The sequence below is a fragment of the Patiria miniata genome, unplaced genomic scaffold (genome assembly GCF_015706575.1).
Source record: "Patiria miniata isolate m_02_andy unplaced genomic scaffold, ASM1570657v1 HiC_scaffold_12, whole genome shotgun sequence".
NCBI lineage: Eukaryota > Metazoa > Echinodermata > Asteroidea > Valvatida > Asterinidae > Patiria > Patiria miniata.
In genome coordinates, this window is record NW_024037050.1 from 99,601 (window position 1) to 125,203 (window position 25,603).

A 25,603-nucleotide genomic window follows, 5' to 3' on the forward strand; every position below is an offset into this window, starting at 1 on the left:
TTGGGGTGATTTTCGTTTAGTTGAACATAATTTTTCAATATATGAACGGACAAAATGACGGAAACAAAGTTGTGATTTGAGAAAATGTACGCAGGATGGAGCGCCATGATCTACATGGAAGGCACTATAGAAATCCTGTTTATTATTATAAAGGACATGCAAACGGGACCAGGCTCTGTAGAAGGCCAAAAAAAAAAATAAGTCGGTCTCTGGTCAGCGCGCTCGTCGATTTTAATCATGCGCGTCGATCTTTTTTTTTTCCAAAATGTTCCGCGGTAGCTCCAACAGCGCCCTCTACTTCCGCACCTCCTCAATTTTTTTTACCAAAGAGCACCAAGGAATGGGAAATTGCACCAAGGCAAATGATCGAAAGCACCAAGGCAAATTATGGAGGACACCAATGTACATGAGGACACCAAAAAAGCAAAATAGTACCCACCTTGTCTGTACAATCCAAGCTTGAAGAAAAAAAAAAAAAGCCGCGTGGCCCCGTCAATTCCGGAACTTTGGTCTGACCAGAGACCGAATAATTTTTTTTTTGGGCCTAAGCTTAGGCTTTTTTCCTGGTTCCCCCATCTGTCACCATTTGTTTAAATTGATCAAAGTGTTGTACATGTATAGCATTCTATTATAAGTTTAGTTATTGTTGTAGAAAATAAACTGTTGCATTTTGCATAATATTAATTTGTGACAAATGGAAATAAAACAATACAAATACAAAATACAAATACAAGTGGTTTGAAGGGGGCAGGAACATACCCAAGCCACCTATTTTGCCCCTTTAGCCTTTACACAATAAAAACAAACCAGTTCAAAGACGGAGGTCGGGTAACTGCTAGTTGATTTATTGACCATTATTATATGATTCCAGAAAACAAAGCTGGAATCCAGACTAGCTGTTGTACAAAACGGTATGTAGCATCATTATGGATGCATACACACATACATAGCAACATTGATCTGCATAAAGAAGGGTTAAATATTATACATCTATCCAAATCCATAAAGAAATGGAACAGCAGTTTCCACAACAGTTTCATTCCAACTTTCATGGTCCTTCTGTGATTTCAAAATTTGGTCAAACTGTTGGACACATACTTGTGTGAACTGAAATACAGGGAGAGTAAAACAAAAACAAAAACCTTATGTAGGGACCATTTTTTTTAGTGAAGTTCTGCATGCAGCATTTACAATCTAGGATATGAAAGCCCAATTAATAAGCTTTCTTTTAGTACAAGAATCATTCAAATCACTCGTGTACTTCTCAAGTTACAGAATTTTAAACACAAACACCGTTTTAAACTTCTGTCCACCGATCACAAAAAGGGCAAGTGTTCTTTCAGCAAAATGAAAACAATTCACATACAACCCTAATGTGAATTGTTTTCGTTTTGCTGAAAGAACACTTAGTTTTTTTTTGTGATCCGTGGACTGAACTTCAAAACGGTGTTTGTGTTTAAAATTCCATAACTTGAAAAGTGCATGAATGATTCTTGTACTAAAAGAAAGCTTATGAATTGGGCTTTCATATCCTAGATTTGGAAAGTGCTACATGCAGAACTTCACTAAAAAAAAAAAGGTCCCGAAATTTGGGTTAAGTTTTTTTTACTCACCCTGTAGAACACAACATGTGAGCATTAGTGTACACACTGATCTAGGTCACACAAGAGAGGGGTCATTCTATAAATTTGGGGTCCACTTTTTTGCCTTTCCCTGTTACATCTGACATCTATGATTTTATAATTCTGATGAATTCCTTAAAGCAGTCGTACTCCAGCAGTGATTATGAATAGCAGACTACCAACCCAACAAATAGAAAAAGTCCATATTTATTCTTGAATCTACCAAGGTAAACAGGGACAGGGGAATATCACACTTTCCACCTTAACTTTATAGAATGACCTGTATTGCTGTGAATGCCTTGAAATTCACGTTTTCATTCAAAATCAGAAGGGTGGATATGAATTGATACTTGGGCTTCGTGTATATTTTGCATGCACTCTGTACTTGTATTAATTCATAACATATTACAATACAGTATGGTTAGATTATTTAATAAATAAAAAAAGTCAACTTTTTGGGAAGGAAAAGGACATGAAATATCTGGTTTGACAACATGCAATAAAATGTAATCATTTGGCAAAACCTAAAAAAAAAATGCGACCAACATATATTACAATGTACACGTACAAGCCAGATCAAAGTACACCAAAATTACCTTGGATCAGTGGAACAGCGTTAGCGATTTTTTTTTTTTTGCAGTATTTTTGGACATCTATTCCCATTCCTGCAAATTCACGGACTTGGTCAAGTCCTTGATGTACATGTACATGCACACTAGAGGCAGTTAAGATAAACCCTGTACACCAGTATACAGCGTCTAACTTGCTTGTCCAAAGGGCCTTTTCACAGTATTCAAAATCTTTTTTATAGTCCTGCGTCAAAACCAGAGATTACCGAAACCACTTTCACACTATCAACAATCCAACACCGTTTCTACCATGGGTCCAGCGATCTACGGGGGCAAACTTCAACCCTGCCCTGGATGCGAATTATTTTTTCCCAAACAACATCTTCATTACATGGTTGTTGAGCGCCCTCTATGATACTTTATGATACGTACTTGTGGAGCATTTGGATAGTTTAGTTGATTGGGTCGTGATTTTGTACCGCGAGGGATACTCGCGGTTGGGGTTTGAATCACCGTTTTTACCCATTTTTTTTTGTTCTTTTCTAATCTGAGGCTTTTGAGGATTTTTTTCAAAAAGGAAATAAAGTCAGAATTTCATTACGTTTGAATTCATTTTTTTAAATTTTATATGTTATTTTCATATTTTTTAAGAGAAGTAAAAATGTCATAGTACACCGTCACGCCCTGGACCAGGGTGGGGAGGATCTCCGTGGGTAAAAACTTCCAAATCTACAGCCGACCCATATACAACCCGGTATATAAACAGGGATGCAAGTGGACTCCAAAATCACACAGTGGAACCACGTGGAGAATTTTATCACCACATGTGTTTATAGGTCAATAACCCTGGCATGCCTGTACATGCATAAGATAAATCACACAGTGGAACCACGTGGAGAATTTTATCACCACATGTGTTTATAGGTCAATAACCCTGGCATGCCTGTACATGCATAAGATACAGGTCATTCATATGGCCAGGGATTGTTTACAACCTGTCTGAGCTCCTGGCGGCACGAGGGGTTGACACAAAGGGATCGGCGGCACTTAGGGGTTGGCCACTAAGATCTCCCTTACTGCACAAAGGCATTGGGCACCATCTTGGCTTCTGTCTTTCAACACTCCTTACTCCGGAGTGGGTAGGGTCTGGCCAATGGGAGTCTACAGGCTTGTGGTGTATAGTAGGGGTGAGGATTACATGGAAGCTTGGCCGTATTGGCCCATTGAAAAAAAAAATTATGCCCATATTTGGAAAATGTGGAGAATGAAATCACCACTTCGCTGCTCGGAGGGTTTTAAGGTGCCACTATTTTATCTAACAATTTGAAAACGCCTGAAATTAGGCCATTGCAGGGGGACTTACATGTACATCCCTGGTATACATGTAAGTGTGAAAGGTACTTCTTGCCCTCCTGCGTTCGTTGGGACATGGTTCTGCCTACAGTAGACTCGTAATGTCAACAAGGGTAGGGGAAGACAATAGTGTGAAAAGACCTAAAGTTTAAAACGCAAAGCCATTCCTTCCAGGAACAAGCATATCAAATTGTTAAATATCACATACAAAATACACTGTGTATTCTCCATAAGTCCTTGAAATCCATAATGCCAATTAACGATTTGATTAGTTTCAGAAGCACACATGCATGTAAGTACACAGTTCAGTTTGGATCATCAATCAGATCAATGGCCAATTTTATGAAGCTGCAAAGCATAAACAAAGCAAGACTGGGCAAGCAGAACAGAGCTTGTAGGCTTGTGCAGTTTTTGATAACTTGAGAGTCCGCAGTATATTGTCACAGAAATACGGCAGTATTCGGTATTACCGGGTACTTTTCTGGGGGACTATTAAGTCATCATCAAAATAAGATAATACAACAGGTGATATAAAAACCACAAACGGGTGGTATCGCCAGAACCTCAGAAACCCTGCTGGATGGCTTGTAAGCATGAGTATCTATCGTTAAATCCAGCTCCACATGTTTTGTCTTATCCTGATATGGTGACCACAAAGAATTTGGCTGATTGCTTATATAGTTCGGATCTAGCCAGGTTGTTTTTTTTTTTCCTTTTCTTTTAAAGATGTTTCGCAAACATCTGGCCACATTTATTAACTGCGAAAAATGCGGTATTCAAAATGAAAGTTACCAAGTTTTTTGGCTGTGCATTTTTTTTATACAAGCTATATAAAAAGTGTGCACAAACTTATGGCAGCTCGACACTTTTCCCGCCAAATTCTGAGCATGTCACTGGGGGATTAACCAAAGTCCATACAAGGATCTGTTGATAGATGACCTCGTTTACTATGATGCAGGGACACTAAAAAACATTATATATGTGCGTAGTCTTGAACCCACGTTTAATCGTAGATTTTAACTCATTAATTCCCCGGCAACATTTTTGGCTTTGCAACTTCAAGATATTGAGTCCAGGCAAGGAATAAATCTACATAAGTTAAACCCTGCTAAATGTGATTTTGTTTGTTTGTATTTTTATGGAAAGAATGAAGAGTATGCTTTTACAAACAAATACTTAACGATACAGGCCACGAAAAAAAAAACACTGTCCGACAAAAAAAGTTAATTCTTACGGCACTGCCTCGACATAGTTGCCGGGAAACAGCCCTGTGAGGCCATTCAGGATACCCTCGAACCACCCGTCCGGGTTCTTTTTCAACACGTAGATGATGTCGTCTTCTTGGAAAGTCAGCTCATCATCCCGTGTCTGCTGGTAGTCATAGATGGCGATCACTGAAAAGATAACAAAATAGCGGAAAATGAATGTGTGAGTTAACCTCCTAATACTTCAACTGTGGCAATCACTCGTGCAGACAGCTGAAGAGGTAGGGCAAAACATAGTTAGTCTGTGTGCTTAGTCTATGGGAGAACGTTATATTATAGGGGCAAAGGGAAAGACAATGCCCTGTCCTCAGATGTAATGGTAAAATACAACTGTGAGTACAGATACGTTTGTGTGTGTGTTTGAAAGTTTCCCAGAAGCGCACTAAGAAGGCAACAGGCGGACAAGCTGTGTCAACCGCATGGCTTGGCTCTTCTAGATCAGGGCACATATCTTGGAGAATCTAGGAGAGATAGCGTTTAATTGGGTCATCAAATCTTTGAGAACTTTGCATATGTTTAAAGCTACAGTCCATCAGTTGCAGCTATCCAAAAAGTAACTGATGTTACTTGTTTGAAAGATTAAAACAAACTTGGTTGAAAGATTAAACCAAACTCCCTGTGGAAATTATTCTTTCTGGCAAGCTGTCATTTTGAAGAAATCAACGAATGAAGGCCTTTCCAACGGTGCATCTGGACGCACCATTGGAAATTTCCTTTAGTAGTTCGTTTTAGTTATATTTGGCAAAGCGCGCACAAGCGTTGGCACGACGCACAAGCATGCGCAGTTGCTATAATTTGTCAAATCGTTGCGCGACATCGCGCAGCTGCAATCGGCTCAGTGTGAACGTGTCTCGGACGCTGAATTCAGACCCAATTCAAAACATGATTCAGCAACTTTTGATTTGAAATCGAGATCCTAGAATGCTGTTTTTCTCGGAACATACAGCTGAAGCCGAGCTGAAACTTCATCAGGTTAGTTGTTCAGCACCCTTCTTTAGATATTGAGCACGTTTGTTGCTTCAAAGGAACAAAATGCATAAATTACAAATGACGGACTGTACCTTTAAAGGTAATGGACATGTATGTATGAGTAATGTTGTAGAACTTAAACGCAGACTTGCTTCATATCCAAACCAAAACTCACAGACTCTTTCTGTCCATTGTCAACTCACCTTTATCTATGTAGTCTGCGGGGGCAGATTGGTCCACATCACTTGTCTGAACAAACTCCGGCGGTGGGGGCATCTCATCATCAGCAATGCCCATGTTGGCTGGGTAAGGGGTGTTATCCATGGGCGGGGGAGGGGGCAATGATGACACTGTGAAACACAAGGAAAAACAAATTTGGTGTAAGCATCAAACCTAGGACTCGGTCCAAGACTGATTTGGGGTCTTGTTTGCCTCAGAATTTATGGGCACCAAGAGCAGTAAGACACAACAGTGACATTGTTCAATGGGACTAGCTCCCATTGCATCAGAATCAGCAGTTTGTGCACTGGTGTTCATAGTTCTGCGCACCAAGGTCCTAGAGACTTTTACACTGTGTTGCATCCTTCAGGTTTAGCGTCAAAGTTTGGTTTAATTTTGATAAGAAATACAAAACAAACTATTTCAATGATTTCCCCTTCAGCAAATACATGTATGAAGTTGCCATAGCAAGGATGTTTGGTTTTGTTAATACCAACTTTTGCTTTAGAAACATGCATTCACCTCAGTACCAATGTCTGATTTCATGGCGCTCACCAAAGATTTCTGAAATTCAATGTGCAAAAAGTAGACATGGTAGATCATCATTCTGTGCTACCACAGTTTTCACAGAAAAGCATATGTAGTATCCTCAGCTACGGGATGTGACCGTGCGTAAAACCCAAATTCCTGACTAACCAATGTAATGTATATGTAAACCATATCCATGTGATTTTCGACTACAGTTAATAAGAGACTTTTGAGACATTGGTGGCAGCAAACATACCGGTCTTTTTCCATTGTTTGCGTCATATTGAGCATGCGCGCTTTGGCTTAAAGCTATAGTCCATCATTTGTAATTTGTGCATTTTGTTCGTTTGAAGCAACAAAAGGGTTCAAAATCTAATGAATGATACTGAACAACTAACCTGATGAAGTTTCAGCCAAGGGTTCAGCTGTACATTCCGAGAAAAACAGCATTCTAAGATCTCAATTTCAAATCAAAAGTTACTGAATCATGTTGTGAATTGTTTTGAATTGCAGCTATACGCGACATAGCGCACTGATCCGACAAATTATAACAACCGCGCGCGCGTGTGCGTCGTTCCAATAATTGTGCGCGCTGCGCTGAATAACAAAACGAACTACTAATTTAAATTTTCCTACGGTGCTTCTTAAGAATCACCGTTGGAAATGCCTTCTTTCGTTCATTACTTCAAAATGACAGCTTCCCAGAAGGAATAATCTCACAGGGAGTTTAGTTCCCTTACTATCTTTCAACCAAGTTTGTTTTTCAACAATAATTACGCCAGTTACTTTTCGGATGGCTGCAAATGATGGACTATTTAAATATGATGTAAACAATTGAAAAAAGGACCGGTATGTTTGCTGCCACCAACGTCTCAAAAGTCTCCCATTAGGATTCTTTGATGCAGTAAGCAGAGCCATAAGGTGGGCACTGAATACCGTATGAATCAAACTGTAATCTCTTGTTTTTCAGGTTGAAGTACGTTACATGTGACTTACACTCCATGGTTGCATCTGGCGGAGGTGGTGGGGGCATGATACCTGGTGGACCCATCATATCTGGAGGAGGGGGAGGCGGCATCATCATCATCATGCCACTCCCATCCCCACGTGGCACACTCCTCCTTGCCCCCATATCTCCCCCGGAGACTACAGGAGGAGGTGGGGCCATTGGGGAGGAGCCATCGAGGGAGGGGCCATCGGGGGAGGAGCCATCGCAGGAGGTGGAGCACTGTAAATCGACATAGACGTACGATGGCCTTGGTTGGGCATCCCTGGTTCTGGGGGAAAGGCTGGTGGTGCAGGAGGCGCCCCCATAGGGGCCATACCAATTTGACTGGGCGGGGGCGGGGTTTGACCAAATGCTAATGAGGGTGGGCGCTGCTGTCTGCCCAACTGGGGCGAGCCTTGGGCCGGCCCTTGATCTCTGACTGAGTAGGTATTAGGTACCACGGGTGCATTGGGCGGCACAACGGGTGCATTGGGCGGCACAGAGGGGCGTCGGCTGGTTCTACCCCAGGAGCCAAACTTGGCGCCCGGCATCGGTTGGTAGATGGGGAAGTTATTGTCCTGGCTACTCATAGTGCTGGTACTACTGCTGATGGAGTCAGTGCGCTGCTTGCCCATGTCCGGGGTGCGGCCGGCTCTTGGGGGGTTACTGAGTTTCATGCCATGTCCGGTGTCATCCAGAACGTTATAGTCGATCGGGGAGGATTTATACTTCATGGGTTTCTCTGGGTTGGCCGGTGCGATGATCTTGTGAGTGCGGGGACAATTCTTGTTGGTCGTTAGCACACCAATTTCCCTTCGGGAAACTTTCTCTTTGTGGATGCTGACATTCTGTATGACCATCATAAAAAAATAGCATAAATTAAATCAATAAAGAATAAAATCTCTCATTAAAATAGCCCTAACCCCTTCAGTGATTTACTAGGAACCTTCCTCGCTCTTACAAAATCCAACACCAAATGGTAACGCAACACCAATACTGTTGGACTCTGATTATGGTGGTATGCGTGACCACCTGTGAAGCATAATCAGTTTACTAGTTCAGTACTTAACCCCAACTCTCTAGGCCTTTTTGCTAGGATGTAGCCTCAATCCTGCAAAATCCTCCAATTGGCCTCATGGAAAAATAGCATATAGCCTCAATCCTGCAAATTCCTCCGTTATTTCTTGAATATGGTCCATGGAGGAGTGACCACTGCCTGAATCCTGCAAAATCCTCCGGCTATGACTGTCAATAGGCAGAGGCAGTGACATCCTGGAGCAGTGCGGAGGATGTCATGTATAATCAAGGACTAAATTTATGCACGGCTGAGCATAAACAACACAAGGTCCGGCCCAAGACCTTGACACAGTGCGTACTCCGAAATCAGCAAAGCACTTTTGCCATGTAACCTTAATCCTGCAAATTCCTCCAAGTTGCAAAAAAGGATTTTGGAGGATTCAGGGCGGTTAGGGTTAATCCAACAGATTCCAACAAAACATGCAATTAGATTTTGGAGGCTTGAGGGTGGTTAGGGTTTAGTTGGCATCAATTGCCAATGCCAAAAAACGTATGGGAAAAAAAAAAACATGTCACCGCACCACTTCTTGGGCTAGCTCCATACCAGAAACCGGAGGCTTTTGTTTGCCCTATGGACAGAGTCTAAACACTTTGTTGCAACAGGAAATAAGACGATTACAGACATGTACGTACCCTTGCTATGTGATTAATACTAGACTCCATGTCAGCGAGTTGTACTCCTTGTAAGTCCAACATCTGTAGCATGCTGGTAGCCAAGGTGTTGATCTGATAGGCCACGCTGGCCAGCGACTGGGTAGCATACTGTTTGGTCTCTGCCAAGGCATCTGCCTTGTTCGCAGCCTGCCAAAAACAAAAAAAACCACATTTTCGAAGATTGCATTTTATTCTGTAAAACCCAAATGATTGCAATATGTGTAGCCAATAAAAGCATCTATTCATTTGCACACAAGTATTTATTGGTTGCAACATGTGTAACCATTTAGCACTCCAAAATGAAGACTCTGTCAGTTTCATGAAAATGGGTCTTGGAAAGAGATAAGGAATTTTGGAAAAGAAAAAGTTTACGAAGTTCCTGGATGGCTGGGCTAACCTATACAATGGTTAAAGGGAATGTACATCATTGGCTTTTGCTGTAATTTTCAGAAATGAACTATTTGAGAGGTTAGTATAATAAATCAAATATTGTTACACTGACATTTTTGAAGTTTGGTGTTCGAAAAGGTTGGAAAAACCAATAAAAACAAAAACGTTCAAGTAGTCTGGTTCCCTGACTCCACAAAAGATAAAATGGGTCCATTTAAAGTTGATGGAAAATTGTAAGGCAAGGGAACCAGTCTAGCTGGCCTGCACCCGTTCATGAACATGTAACCAATAGCAAACAAAATTTGGACTGAAAAAAAGAGGTAAATTTGGAGCAGTAGTTGAAAAATAGTTAGGTTTTTCCAACGCTGGTCGGCCGACCACCGTTGAAAATGTTTACAAAAATACCATTTTCTTGAAAATGACTTCACACCAGGTGCCATAATTTTTCAAGATGCTTGAGACTGTCATTTACCAACATCCTAATAAGGTATTTCGTAAATATTTGGTAGTTTTATTTTTCGATGTTTGCAAATGTTGTATATTCCCTTTAAACACAATTTACTTTCCATCAAACCATCACCTTATTTCTTGTTGGTTCTAAGCATTTAAAATATTACCCAAAAGTGGGTATTGTCTCTTATACATGTAGGAACTGGGCCCGTATTACTACACAAGCACTTTTTTCCCCAATAATTAAGCCGAACTCCCTAGTGTCTTTTACTAAGTACTGGACCAAGTCCGCCAAAATCCATCAATGACCCTGCTTCATATAAAGCTTTGGGACCAAATCTGCTGAAATCCACAAGAAGACCACTACTACTATAGGAGGATTTAAGTCTTGGTACTCATGGCTTGCTTACCAAAATCCCCAAAATGGGGGAATGGATTTTGATGGAGTTGGGAAGTTTAGGGTTTATGTTATGTTGGGGGGTGCTGTGGTCCAATGGTTACGGTGTTCGACTGGTGTGCCGTGGTACATGGGTTCGAATCCTGACTGTGGGAACATGGTGCTTGTGCTCTTGAGCAAGGCACTTTATCATTATTGTTTCGTCCTTCGGATGGGACGTAAAGCCGTAGGTCCCGTGTGTTGTGTAATGCATGTTATAGAACCCAGTTACACTTAACGCTTAGAGAAGGGGTTTGCCCCAGTGTTTCTGGCAGTGGCTGCAATATGCGCTGCAGCACCTTGTAAACCCTTATAAGGTGCTACTTAATGGGTCTCATATTTCTCATAAACTTCATTTACCCGTCTTTATTAATAGACATATTTTCCAGTGCCTTGAGTACCTAATTGTTGGTAGATACGTGCGCTATATAAGACTCCGATATTGTTATTATTACTATGTATCCAATCACCAATTGTGAACAGATGGACACTCAATTCTCAGAAAAAAGAAGAAATATTCTGCAATTAAAAGTATGATTCGATTGAAAACAATACATAAAAAAAAGAAGACAATTCTTACTTTTTAAATTAACCTGATTTATTATTTAATTAACCAATAAATCACACAAAAATCGCAATGGTTAGACTTTGTTATATTTAATAATTTCAAAATATACCTACTTCATTTTAAGTTTTTGGCCAAATGTGGCAGTAAAAAGTTTGAGGTCGGCAATTAGTCCGAAAATTTGGGACTCTCAATACTGTGTATGAGAGTCCCAAAACTTAAGGTATCCATATCGTGCAAAAGTTTGTGCTGCATAATAAAACCAGTGTGAATCAAATGTGCAAGCTTCTTACTCACTACAGTTTCTTCAATAATCCCCGAAACTTCTGCCCTGCAATGTTGCTGTTGTGAGCATTGCATCACCAAAAATTCAGCGTTTAATTCTAATTTTGCAGGGAGTTATCGAAATCAAAACGCGAAACATCACGTTGATGTGTACTGCAATGCATTGTGCAAAAAGACTCCTCAGCTAAAACATTTTCATCGTGTAGATAAAACAGCGCCCTCTTGTTGACCTGAGTGAATGCAGAATGTTTCATTTTTTAACAGAGGGCGCTATGTTCATTTGGCAATCGATTAAAAAACAAGTAAGCTGCAAGGCTCTTCCTACACCTACCCAGAGTACCTTGGGAATCACACCACCATTTCTAAAGCATGGAGAATGACGTGGATGGTTTTTGAACTGTCAAAAACTTGCCTTAAAATTGGATTTAAGGTCTCAAATTTTGCAGGTGACATGCTTGCAACTTAAGCATTTTGATGTATGTGTTGTGTGGGCATTAATTAGCCAAATGGTGAGTAAAAAAACGTCAGTAGTAATTTTGCTCATTTTTATGCACTCACGGTCCCAGTCTGGTCGGCAATATGCCTTTAAAATCCAGGTAGGTCAGGTTACTGTATTAAAACACACAATGTTTTAGGTCTTACTGTATTCCGGGCCCCGTTCCTATTATTAGTATAAGAGAACACAAATATACCTTTTGCTTTTTTGACTCGCCTAATTACTGGCACTGCTAGTTAGCGATGTTCAAAATCAAAAACATGAGTGGCATAGCTAAAGAGCGGGGTTTTGATTTTTTTCGGACAGTTTTGGGGCAAAACGACAAAGAAAATGACCAAACGCAGCAGGAAAATATCTATAGATGGTGTGCAAAACCGTCTTGATTCGTCTTGGCATCAACTGTGGTCTGTGTAAAATTAAAATAATTAAATCGAAGTGGCTATCGTTACGGCAGCCGTTGTTTAGCGCCCTCTACGATACTTTTTTGATACGCACGCAGACGCAGGTATATAATTATTTGTTTCCCCACGTTTTAGCGAGCAGTGCGACAGCTCAGTCGATAAAGGGTAGGATTTTGCACCGCGAGGTTGCGGGTTCGCATCTCAGTTTTGCACTCGAATTTTTTTTCCTTTTCTAACTTGAGGCTTTGGAGGATTTTTTTTTAAAAGGGAAATAAAGTCTGAATTTCATAACGTTCAAATTCATTTTTTTCCTTCTAATTTTATATTTTCTTCTCATGTTTTTATAAAAGTTGCAGTACTACCGTAACGATAGAAAATGGGAAATGCGTTATGGCTGCCGTAACGATATAGCCACTGCGTAATTAAATAGGCCCAAGAAATTTGCTAGGACCACAGTTTCTGCCAAAAGATATTGTTCAACTTTTCAAAAAAAAAGGTCATTAGAATTTTAAGAAGTTGGCCTTGTTTGTCATCCATACCCAGCATGCACTGCGATTGCGGACTTCCGTACATGTACACGTACACATTACACGTAGCCTAATCAAAGCAGCCAGTGAATCACACAAGCGATGACAAGCACCGAATTGTGGTTCATCAATCGGGAAACAAACGGGATGTCAACCAGTTGCAAAATACTTGCCTTTAGATAGTTGTCTTCGCAGTAAGACGCCACATCCAGCAGATTCGCATGACTGTCCTGTAATTCTTTTCGTCCTCCAGGAATTTCACTGTCAAAAAGCTCTGCTAATCTGGACATTTTGACTGCAAAATGTCTGACCTCAAGACACGCTTTGGTACTTCCGCATAATACCAAGTCTTCGGTGGTGACCTGCAACGGGCGTTCCATCCAAAGTGTGTGTGTCTATTCGGATGGCAGGGTACCAGGTATATTTTATATGGGTACGTAGCCTCCTTACCGGGCGTGTTTATATATGTTTCGTGTTAAAGTGGGGTCGTGGGAAAAAATAGGTCACCGGCTTACATTTTTTCCCGACTGGTAAAAAATAATATTTACCCCTTTCATTCTAGATTTTTTTTTGCTAATTTCGCTCTATTTCTTGGGGAAGCTTATTCTTAGATGCGTCGTCGCAATAAGATTTTTTTTCCGGTGGGATGGGAGTGGTTGGATGTTATGGTTAGGTTTGGCAATAATAGTTTGCTGGGTCGATGGCCGTCACGGTGGAGATGCAAAATTGAATTTTAGGGGGAACGTAGGCCTACATTTCCTGTTTGTGACCAAGGACTCAAGTTCCTGGTCCCCTCCTTGCAATGTAGCCTATATACCATGGGCGTCAATCCTGGGGGGGGGGGGGGGGGGGGGACATGCCCCCCCCCCCCCTCGCCCCACTTTTTGAAGGGTGGGGGATCGATGGGACACAATATCAAATGTCCCCCCCCCCCCGACTTTTGAACTCGTGCCTCATTTACAGGGCCCTATTATGTACTACAATGTATCTTTTGCTAAGAAAATATTGGTTAAAGTGATCAGAAATTGCCTCAGATCACACCACATGAGCATCTAGAATCCGATTTTTTTTCGGGGCCCTTAAGCGGGCCCCGAACCCCACGCCTTTAGCAGAGAATATAATAGCTTATTCAATGACTTCAACCTCGAAAATGATGTTTAAATCCGTTATCTTTTGCTTAGAAAATATTGGTTAAAGTGATCAGAAATTGCTTCAGATCACACCACATGAGCATCTATCCCTTAAGCGGGCCCCGAACCCCACGCTGTAAGGGCTTCCGACGCTTGCATTATTTCTGATTAAGGTATGTCCCCCCCCCCACACTTTTGAGAAGCGATTGACGCCCCTGCTATATACCATCGTTCCTATCAATACCATTTATTACGTCAGACTCACTAGTTTGAAGACAGTCTTCTCAAAGGGTGGGATGTGAACTCTTGTATTTCTAGAAAGCTTGACCAACTGAACCAGATATCATTTCGAAATTCGAAAATAGCACGGGTCAAACATTGTCATTGACATGTATAATAATATGTAGACATACGCGTCATATATTATTGTATTCTTTGTGGTGGCTATTGGAAATACGCCTGTAGGTAGCCCCAAAATGAATGGTTTAGTATTATTTTCATTACGAGCTCAAAATGACGACAATTATTATAATGCACCATCGCGCACTGCATGCAGTCGGTATAGACCGAAAATAAAAGAAAGCTTTTGGTATAGATAGATGTCACTTTATATTCACAATGGAATGAGTGGTTTACTCTCAGTCTCAGTAGTGGGTGGATCTGGAAAGAGCAGTGGCGGAACCAGAATTCCGGGGGACCGGTGGTTTTATAAGCTTATTTTCAGGTGGAATGGTAGTTGATGGGTATACGTTGCATGCAGTCAATTAACACACAGAAAATAATGAAGTAATGAATAGCTGCAAATGTGGTATTCAGTGACCTGGGAAACGTGTTTTTTCCCCAATATGTAAATAATATTAACATTGCTCAGTCGGGGGGGGGGGGGGGTTGCATGCTCAGCTTGAAAACAATAATGTCAAGTTTCTTTGTGGCGTGCGTGTGCTTGATGAGACAACATAATCAGGGGCTATACTAGTGCTTGTCCGGTTGGTATATGCAACATTGGTATACCGCGTGATAGCAATCGCTATCATGATAGGGAAATATCGTTTTTCCGTTTTCGGTTTCCTTTCCTTTCTTTGCTTGTTAGTCATGTATTAACCATATTGAACACAACACCTGAAGCTGGTCTTTCTTTAGGCCTAAAAATAAATGCATTCACGTGTGGCCAATCGTGGACCAATCGGGCGTCATACTAGTAACATTTTGTCCATTGCCAATCGTGATCAAACTGTGAAATCGCACGGTGTTTGTTAGGTTCTATTCCATTCTCCTTGAGTCTTTGGGGTCTCACATCATTGTTCATGGATTTCTCTATCACATTAGCATTGCAGCGGTTTCTATGGAGTGACATATTATAGGCCCACACCACGTACATGTACTTCGAACTTGAAATTTGATGGGTTTATCGACTACATGCAGTGGCGCAGCCTTCAGCTCATCAGACACCGAGGTGGTCCGCGATTTGTGTTCACAGGGCCGTTCACCGGGCCGGTACGTAGCAGTGATGTAGTGCCTTGATGCTGGGCCTTGGCCTTAAGGCTGCCTTAAGGCTGGATTTTAGGGCCTTGGCCTTGGCCTCGAGGCTTGAGGGCAAAAGCCTTGGCCTTAGCCTTGGCCTTGAGGGTTCAGGGCCTTGCAATTTTGAGTCAAGGCTCTTCAAGGCCCATAGATTTTTGCATTTTCCAGATAAATCTGTTCGAAATTTTGCTGTTACCATTTTAATCGTATTACCATGGAGGAGGGAATATTAAGCACCCTATAGATTTGTGTGTTGGGCACACGTCCACTCTTGTAGCATCACATTTTGTTACTATTGTAGTAGATTTGCTGCAAAATATTCCGTACACTTGTGGGGCTAATGAGATGATCACTTTAATTGCATATAACTATGGAACAGATCTGATTGGTTGTATATGTCTCCCTGATAAGTGCTAAAGATTTGCATGTATCTGTTTTAGATAATGCTGATATTTCTGACCATGTTGGGCCAGCAAATAAAAATTTCCAAAATCAGTTTATTGGATCCCCCTTTTGTTACACTTGGGAGAATTGTGTGTCAATATAGAAGTAAATCATTATTTTGTTTAGTTAAACCATATTGAAGACCTGAACTTATACTTTAATAGATACAGTGCAGTCATAAAACGGTGTAGGCCTATGCGAGCATGTTGATTGCAATTAAAGAAATGTTGTTCTTCGTAACGAGCAATTCGTGATGATAAGGGCGGATCCAGGGGGGCCAAAAGGGGCCATGCCCCCCCCCCCTAAAAAAAAACGAAACCATTTTTTTTAATGTGATGTCGAAATAAAGGCAGGCAATGAGTACACCACCATCTTTTCCTAAAAAAACATCGGTTAAAATGGTCACAAATTGCCTCAAATCACACCACAGAGCATCTCGAATCCAAAAATTTTCGGGGCCCTTAAGCGGGCCCCGAAGCCAAAGCCAAAGCCGTAATTTTTTGACCCACTTTTTTTGGGGGGACCAAAATTTCTTTGCCCCCCCCCCCCATTGTGTTCTGGATCCGCCCTTGCGTGATGATGTGTCACTCATGTGACTATAATTAGTTCTATATCAGTGGTCATTTCATAAAACAGGGCCTTGGCCTTGGCCTTGGCCTTGAGGGTTAAGCCTTGGCCTTGGCCTCGAGGCTTGAGGGTCAAAGCCTTGGCCTTGGCCTTGGCCTTGAGGGTCAAAGCCTTGGCCTTGGCCTTGGCCTTGAGGGTCAAAGCCTTTGCTCCAACACTGGTACGTAGTGCCGGAGACGCGCAAGGTATGTATAGGCCTATACAGTACTATTAGGCCTATCGCTTTTAATCTTTTGGCTAACTTAATTCAGTTGTATAAAGGCCAAAAGCTTAAGTGAGAAGTTTTTCCCATTTGCTTTCCCAAAGCCTTTTTGTTTCCATTGGAAAATCACCATGACCATTCAGAACGCAATTTCGACTAAATAAGTCTATAATGTTTGTACGATCACTAGCGCAGAGCTCTGTTGTGGGTCATCCGCCGGGCGATATTTTTTGGTCTCGTTTTGAGTCATAAATCATCCGGTACATATTGATCGTTGATGGCCGGCGTTAGACGATCAAAACAAACCCTCAAAATAATGCGTTGGCTATAGACAAAGTTACAATTTGTTTACAAATTGGATGATGTGGTCACGAGATATACCAATAACTTTCAGCAAACTCAGTGTTCTCCACTGCGCCGAATGTGTATCACTTGAAATGTGATTGATGTATGGTGTTGAGAATTTAATCTGAGAAACTGTTAAGTGTGGACAAAATAACATGAAAAAAAAATACTTAATATGTTTGGGTTGCATGTCGGTAATTGCTCGTTGGTTTGACGTCACAGGTAATTAGTTACCGTGGTCTATGGACCTACGTACGCCTAGCTGTCATGCGCAACAACAAAGAGGTACATGTTCATGTGACACCGTTTGTTTGTATTTCAATGGAAGTTGATCTGTATGGTGCGCTTCCGGGTTCAAGTCATTACAAGATTGCCATTAAAAATGATTCACTACAGCTATAACGATGAAAAGTCGTCCATGCAAGCGCACCAGTTACCTAGTTTTTCCGCCGCCTGGACGGATACCTGTTTGTTCTGATGGTTTGCATTGAGTCGGCATTTTAACATTTCACATCTGTCCTTTTTATCCCGATTATTGTTATTATTAGTTAATGAAATTCGTTTTACCCTTAGATACATTTAGGCCTACAAAGCAGCACGGTCTAAATCGACAATGATGAAACTCGCAGCAGTATGTTGTCTTCTGGTGCTGACAGCCTTGACAACGGCCTCTACGTCCCAAGGGACGGTTGCCCCTGGTTCTTCATACGATGGCTCGCTGTTAATTGGTGCCTTCAACATCCAAGTATTCGGAATCAGTAAAGTTGGTAAAGTTCACGTATTGCAGACGTTAGTTAAGGTTAGTAAAGTGTCGCACACTTCGTGACGCCTAGAACTTATCTGTGTGTTCGTTAATTCTTTAATATGTTTACAGCATTAAAGGGAATATACAACATTTGCAAACATCGAAAAATAAAACTACAAGTTTTTACGAAATACCTTAATATGATGTTGGTAAATGACAGTCTAAAGCATCCTGTAAAATCATGGCACCTGGTGTGAAGTCATTTTCAAGAAAATGGTATTTTTTAAAAAAAAATCAGCGGTGGTCGGCCGACCACCGTTGGAAATACCTAACTATTTTTCAACTACTGCTCCAAATTTACCGTTAATTTAGTCCAAATTTTGTTTGCTATTGGTTACATGGTCATGAACGGGTGCAGGCCAGCTAGACTGATACCCTTACCTTACAATTTTCCGGCATCTGTAAATTGGTCCATCATTTATATTTAGTGGAGTCAGGGAACCGGACTACTTGAACAGTTTTGTTTTTCTTGGTTTTTCCAGCATTTTCGAACACAAAACTTCAAACATGTCAGTGTAACAGTATTTGAACTATTATACTAACCCCTCTAGTTCATTTTTGAAAAATACAGCAAAAGCCAATGATGTATATTCGCTTTCATAATTGTATGAATTTAATTTCTTTACATTTAAATATAAAATGTATAGTAAAGGATAGATATTTTGGTGAAATGCATTCATCGCTATATGCAGGATGACCTGTTAAAAATGGATACATGTCATTTTACGTATTTTTTTGCGCAGATTTTGAAGAGATATGACCTTGTGTTGATTCAAGAAATCCGCGATAGTTCTGGTACGGCAATTCGCACACTGCTTGACACTCTGAACTCGTAAGTGTAACAAAATACTCTTTGCTATACACATTAATGTTACAGTGTAATGGAGAAAAGTGCCGTTTTTAGTATTTCAAGATTTTGGTGTCTTTTACAAAAGATTATTGTATATGTAAAAGTCGAAATAGTTAAGAACAGAGTACTGTATTAAAAAAAAGTGAAAAATATTTATCATTGCTCATAAGATTAAGACGACTTTTAGCCAGTGTTCTGTTGAAGAAGTTACCTCAGTGTATGACTGCGTAATTAAAAGAGTGAACTTAGGGCTATAAGGCCAAAAAGTCTCAGGTTTCTGGTATGGAGCTTGCCCAAAAAGTGGTGCGGCGACGCGGCTTTTTTTTACAGGTTTTTTTTCTTCAAATTTCGGCTGATGACTGCAAAATGGTGCCCGACTAACCTTAGTGCAAATATATGGGAGTCCAGAGAGGCCACATGAAGCTTATTCTCGATCGTAACCCCATCTGAAAACACGTTAAAATTGTGTAGCAGCAGGATTCCAGTCAAACCAGTGAGTTTGGAAGTTTTGAGGCATCATCTTTCATTGGAAAAAAAAACAACCCTTTTTCATTTTGCCGACGCGCATTGCTACGGTGACGCGCGCGCATACCAGAAACCGGAGAATTTTGGCCCAAAGTTGTGAAAACCTGAAAACATTAAAAACTTAAATTTCCCCAACTTCTTATCAGGGAGGTCCAGGACAAATATGAGATGGCCTTGAGTAGTAGACTCGGACGTACATCGAGCAAAGAGCAGTATGCATACTTTTACAAGTAAGATTCGCAGAATATTGTTTTTATTTGCCTTTTGATGTCATGACCATACCACTTGTTGGCATCGTAATATTGTCTGCCAGTGATTCATTGTTACTTTGAGAAGCCTGTTGTTGGTCATCCTTTTACTCAGTAATGAAAGCGAAACCCAAATGGCAGGACCATTTGTTCAGTGAAGTTCTGCATGTAGCACTTACAAAATCTAGGACATGAAAGCCCAATTCATAAGCTTTCTTTTAGTACAAGAATCATTCAAATCACTCATGTACTTTTCAAGTTTAAACACAAACACCGTTTTGAAGTTCTGTCCACGGATCACCCCCCAAAAGGTAAAGGCATTGCAACAAGTCACATATATCTTTATATGTGAATTGTTTCAAATGGTTTAAAATTCCGTAACTTGAATTCGATTGATTCTTGTACTAAAAATGCTCACTAATTCGGCTTAATCATATACTGTATTTTGAAAGTGCTTCATGCAGAACTTCACTATATACAATTAATGGTTCTGACATTTGGTTTTCGTTATTTGTTTTACTCACCCTGTACTGAACGTTCCTGTGCGCATGTGTCTAAATATACACACGAAAGTGTCAACCCGGTTGTGTCACGACCCGGTTGTGTCAAGTCAACCCGGTTGACCAGGTAACATTCGTCCAATGAGAGCACCAAAAAGGTCGACCCCGGGTCCATGATCAAGTTAAGACATTCGTCCAATGATAAAGCTCTCAGAAATTAGAGATGACCAGCGCCCTTAGATAGGGAGGTTGGGTTGAGCGAAGACTGTTTGGGGCACTATTGCGCAGGCTTTAATAATCTCAAAAATATAATGTTCATCTCTCAGGCCGAGTCGGCTAACTTTGCTTTGGAACTACGTCTACGATGACGACAGTGAAGATAAATTCGAGCGGGAACCGTTTGTTGCTTATTTCGAGTCGCCGACAACTGGTAAGATCACGAACAATAATTAGGGTCGCGGTCCCCCAAATCACGCTGAAAGCAAGCAAAGCAATGAAGTTTCCCCGTTTGTTTTACCAGAAAAGAAAAACTGTTCATTGATATGCGCCGTAAAACCTGCACGGGAAATTCAGAGCATACCTCACGACTCACGTGCGCTGTATTCATGCTCAACATGTGCGTGAGGAATTTCCTGGCCGCTGTCGAATTTCCCAAGATCTTTCGATAGCGACCTCTACCATCGTTGCAAATTTGGTCCAGTCTGGGACTGGTAGCGTCTTGGCAAAAGACGAACTGCAGAGTGTCGGCTCAAAGTGACGCTGTTTTATATAGGCCCATATAAAATTCGATTTTTGGCTTTTTGTTTGTTTGGTGTTTTGGGTTGTTTGTCTGTTTGTTTGTTTTTTATTGGTTACCACATTCCAATTTGGATCAGGATATTCAGGATAAGCCCGTATATTGTTACAAGTTTGCCCTCCTCCAGTGATGGAGATGAGGATTCAATAATAAAATGCAAATAATGGACACTCTTTACGATTACAGCCATGGAACGCTTCGCAATGATCGGTGTACATATCAAACCGAGCGAAGCGGTGGCGGAACTCGACCACCTTGTCCATGTCTATGATGACTACGTGAACAAGTCTGCAGGCAATACGGTATGTTTGGAACACAACAGCCACATTTAAGGACTTTATAATCATTCGTTACACTATGACCAATTTGCTTGAAACCATTTTCATCCGAAACAAGTCGACAACGTGATTTTTTTAATGATTTCTTTTGAAAATCTGATTCATACTTGTCAGTCGTATAGCCATTGCTTTTTCTCAAAATAGTTTTGACGGTCCTTTTTGTATCATACCTGACTAAAATGACTGTCACTTAGAATTAGACTAGTTACATATCTCACTGAACGTCTGTCACTTGTGATTACACTTGTCTGGCCGCAGCTTTATAGGTGATCTATACACCGCGTGTGTATTAGTCTGGCGCCACTTGTTTCTTGTACTCCATGATGATACATTTTGTGTGTACATGTAGTCAAGTCTCAATGCGAACGGCAGAAGTGTATTTTCAACTCCATCATAACGTTATCACTACACAGCCCATTCTACAGAATTTTAATCATTATAAATCAATTAAATAGCTTTTTTCGCGCTCAGCTAGCTTTACCAGGCTTTTATCATTTCTCGATAACGTAAAATGTCATTTGATTATGTAACACCCATCCTCCTGAGGACGCGAGCACACTGCCCGAAACGTCGAGTTCTCCACTCTACCAACCGGTTCTTTTCAGAACCACACTTCTTCCAAGAAGAGATTACTTTCCACATGGTGTTACCCGCAGATCTCTACTTAAACGATTGTTTATTTAACAACAAAAGGTCCGAAATAAAGTTCTTCTTTTTGGTAATCATTGTTATGCAGAATGCCATCATTGCTGGTGATTTTAATGCCGACTGTCGATACGTCTCTAAGACCGCCCTGAAGAACTCCCTCTTGCGATCGGACATGCGATTCCGTTGGATTATTCCCGATGACGCAGATACAACTGTTGCCGCTTCAGATTGTAGTTATGATCGGTATGAGTGTAAAATAAAGATCCCCGATTGTTATGGTATTCCAGGTTTGCATTACAGTGTGCACCAACGGAATGCTAGACGTAGAATGTGTAACCAACATAAATATATGGTTTGAAAGATACGCCTTGATTCACTTTAAATGAGACAACAAACGTCCAAATCTGATAACTTTTGACAAAGTTATGAGTAAGAGAGGTCAAATTTACCATGGGACCAAGTTTTCAATTGTAGGCATTGGAGAATAGCCTCTGCGTGGATAATAATGCCTGGCCTACAAAAAAATGTGTTTAGCAAGTTAACACAATTCTAAACACTTTTTGCTATCTGTTTGTAAACATGTTTTCACGCTAAACACTTGTAGCGTGAGGTGATAGCAAGAAAGTGTTTAGAATTGTTGTACTCGCAAAACACATTTTTGTAGGCAATAGGCAAATATCCACCAAGAGGCAATAAGCTATACCTTTGTCACATGCCTAAAATTTAAACCTTGGCCACTTTGACCTCTCTTGGAGAATTACTCATAACTCTGTCAAAAATTATCAGATTTGGACGTTTGCTGTCTCAGTTTAAAGTGGAAAGGCGTATCTTTCAAATCATACCTACATTATCTATATTGAATACACATTTCTACGTCTGGCATTCCGTTATATTTTGCTTGCGTTTTTTTAGGCACAATGTATAACGTTGCTATATATATAGTTAATTTATGGCTTGTGACGTAAAGAATACAATTTTAGTATATCTAAAAAAAAAAAATCGTAATTTTGGTAACCTCCAGACGGCGAGAACTTGCCTGAGGATCAGACATTCATGTGTGCATGAGCCACGGTAACATGCAAATTTTATGCGATCCCGCGCGCCAGCCAATGGGACTCTAAAAACTGTGAGGTCACTTCGATCAGAAATGTGGACTAAGCTGTTGATTGGTCAAGTTCACTGCAAAACTGCAGTGTTAAATTTACACTGTTGGTATTTTATATAGGACCATCTGGTGTTAAAGTTTACTGGTGTTGTCCTATATAGATACCGAATGGTGTTAAATTAACACTACAGTTTTTACAGTGTTGGGGGCCATGTTTTGATAAAACAACAACAACGGGTTACGGAAGACCAAATATATACAAGGCGCCCGCTGAATGGTCAGAATCCCGAGGTCAAGACGCAGTCTTGTTTTGCGTATTAATCTGCTCACATTATCATATACCCTTGTTGTGCAATTCCACAGACCAACGAGAATGCACTGTCGGGGGAGATAACTAAATTACGTCATCCTGCTGTTGACCAATCCATAAACAGTAAAAAAAACTTTTCTCTCTGTCTCATTCTCTTTTTAGAATTGTCCTTGCCGGTGACGATTTATTTGACAGTTACCAACAAAATAGAACTGGTGCGTTTTACTTTGATAGAGAATATCATCTGGACATAAACATGGTAAGAACTCGCTCGTGAGATACGGATCACCAGAAAAATGGCATTGATTTTGGTGATGCATTTTTGATAAGTGTATCAGATTTCGATTGTGTAATGTGGCACAGTTTGATGTAGAAGTTGGTGTATGGTAAATAAGGGTTGAAGTTTATATACCTTTTGCATGCATAACTATGATTCTGCACAGGAGCCTGGCCGCACACTAGGCCAAACTGTTTTGACACCATTGGAGTTTTGATATTAATATCTTAAGCATAGGCTACTCTCTCTTATTTCCAATGACCGAAGATTATAGTGAAACTTATTCAAGCTATTGATTTTTTCACTCGGGTTTTGTCTGAAGTGATTCTATTTCAAAGTATTTCATTGTAGAGCGATTTCCGCGCTATGTGGTCTATCCACTCTGCATGAAGATTAGAGTAAAGGCTTATATTCATCTGTGAACATTTATTATTTTAACAGGCTGCAGAAGTCAGCGATCACTACCCGGTTGAGATGTTTATCAAGGGAAATCTGGATCTCGAGTATAGGTGCGTTTTTATGTCTGTGTTTCCGACGTAGATTTTTATCCAGCATAGAGTTGTATTTATACTGCCCGAGCTTTTTATGAATTTTTGGGAAATTGCAAATTTTCTAGCAATACCTATAGGTTGTGATGTAGGCCTAGGCTACTCATACGATGCGAGAAAAAAATGCCGATATCCGAAAAATTTATTTTGAAATACTAACAATTGGAGCCTTAATTTTGCATCCGATTCCAAAATCTTAGAATTGACGTATTACCGATAAGTATTAATTTTTGATCTCACGACATAATCGCAAAAATATCACAATTTGTACCCCCCCCCGCATACACATTTTATTAGTAATAATCATGTGACATATCTAATTCATATTCGCATTCGCATGAATTGATGTAATCAGAAAATATGTGAAGCCACTCTTTGGCACGAAGAAACGTACCAATTTCTTTTTAGGAGAGCAGACATCTTTAATAAATTTATAATATGAACTGTTATCATTTAGTTGCGGTATTTTTGTTTATACTCGCAGTCCTGATGCGGTACAGCCGATGTTGACTGCATACTCTGATAGCATCAGTCGCTCGGGGAGTTTCCGTGCCGTGGTGTGGATGTGTCTGCTCGTAATGGGCCCACTGATCTTCCCTTAATTGTGTATCAACAAAGTCGTCCAGTCGTATACGGTTCATCGACACATGTACTATTCAATGGATCAGACTTTTCGTAAATTAATTGAATTGAATTGAAGGTGTTTTTTTTTTAAAATTGTTCCTACCATTCTCGCAGTCCAAAGACTGAATTGCGATGGTATACAATTTACAATTTAACAGAAATAATTTTAAAAGGACCATTTATACATATGTTAGACATTGGAATATTCTTAAAAGACCATTATTTTTTTTATGCATAATGTTAAACATTGAAATATTCTAAAAAGACTCTTTATACATACATGTGCATTAAAAATGTTAAAATTCTACCTAGACTAGATAAAAAGAACTGTGTTTTGTATAACTGTATATACACGCCTTTCAATCAAATACAATGATACTATTCATGGTACAACTAAAGAAAAAAACAGTATACTTCATTCTATTCATTCATTATTAACTAATGACAACATTAAGCTTTGATAGAAAATGACCAAACGCAGCAGGAATATATCTATAGATGGTGTGCAAAACTGTCTTGATTCGTCTTGGCATCAACTGTGTAAAATTAAAATAATTAAGGCAGTGTATATTTTGCCGGAGACGGCAAACCTTTAGTAAACGTTAGTTTGCCGGATGTGCACTGAACATGCGCAGTTACTGTTTTTTTTGTACTTAAACATTTTCCCGTGACAAGTTTTAGTCTGGCTCCATGCCAAAATTATCGTTGTTACCTCGTATTCACAAGATGGGATTCAGACCATTTTATAATTTCAGACTTTATTTCCCTTTTAAAAAAAATCCTCCAGAGCCACAAATCTGAAAAAGAAAATGTAATACTCTGCAAAAAATGTTTGAGACATGTTAAAATAATAAAAGAAGAATATTCTTATTTATTTGGGGATGAGAAAAAAAACTTACAAATGTGGTGCTGTTGGAATCGAACGCGAGTCATCCCGCCTACTAGAGCCTTTGCTTAACCACTACA

The 25,603-nt window shown here is 40.2% G+C and overlaps 1 protein-coding gene and 1 pseudogene across 3 annotated transcripts; one reads left to right on the forward strand and one right to left on the reverse strand.

The window, feature by feature from the left end:
- Positions 1-3,356: 3,356 nt before the first annotated feature.
- On the reverse strand, positions 3,357-13,196 carry LOC119744225 (annotated as a pseudogene).
- Positions 13,112-25,301, forward strand: LOC119744241 (deoxyribonuclease-1-like). Of its 3 annotated transcripts, none has more exons than XM_038220089.1 (12): positions 13,112-13,227; positions 15,251-15,422; positions 16,685-16,701; positions 17,637-17,862; positions 18,612-18,700; positions 19,390-19,473; positions 20,318-20,421; positions 20,974-21,089; positions 21,862-22,016; positions 23,351-23,447; positions 23,907-23,974; positions 24,498-25,301. In XM_038220089.1, the coding sequence occupies exons 4-12, from the start codon at positions 17,677-17,679 to the stop codon at positions 24,613-24,615; spliced, it is 1,017 nt and encodes a 338-aa protein (XP_038076017.1). In that variant the 5' UTR covers positions 13,112-13,227; positions 15,251-15,422; positions 16,685-16,701; positions 17,637-17,676; the 3' UTR covers positions 24,616-25,301. The 3 variants fall into 3 exon arrangements, with proteins under 3 accessions (XP_038076017.1, XP_038076026.1, XP_038076034.1); XM_038220098.1 differs by having other exon boundaries at positions 13,123-13,212; XM_038220106.1 differs by lacking the exons at positions 13,112-13,227; positions 15,251-15,422; positions 16,685-16,701 and adding an exon at positions 17,456-17,543.
- Positions 25,302-25,603: the final 302 nt, after the last annotated feature.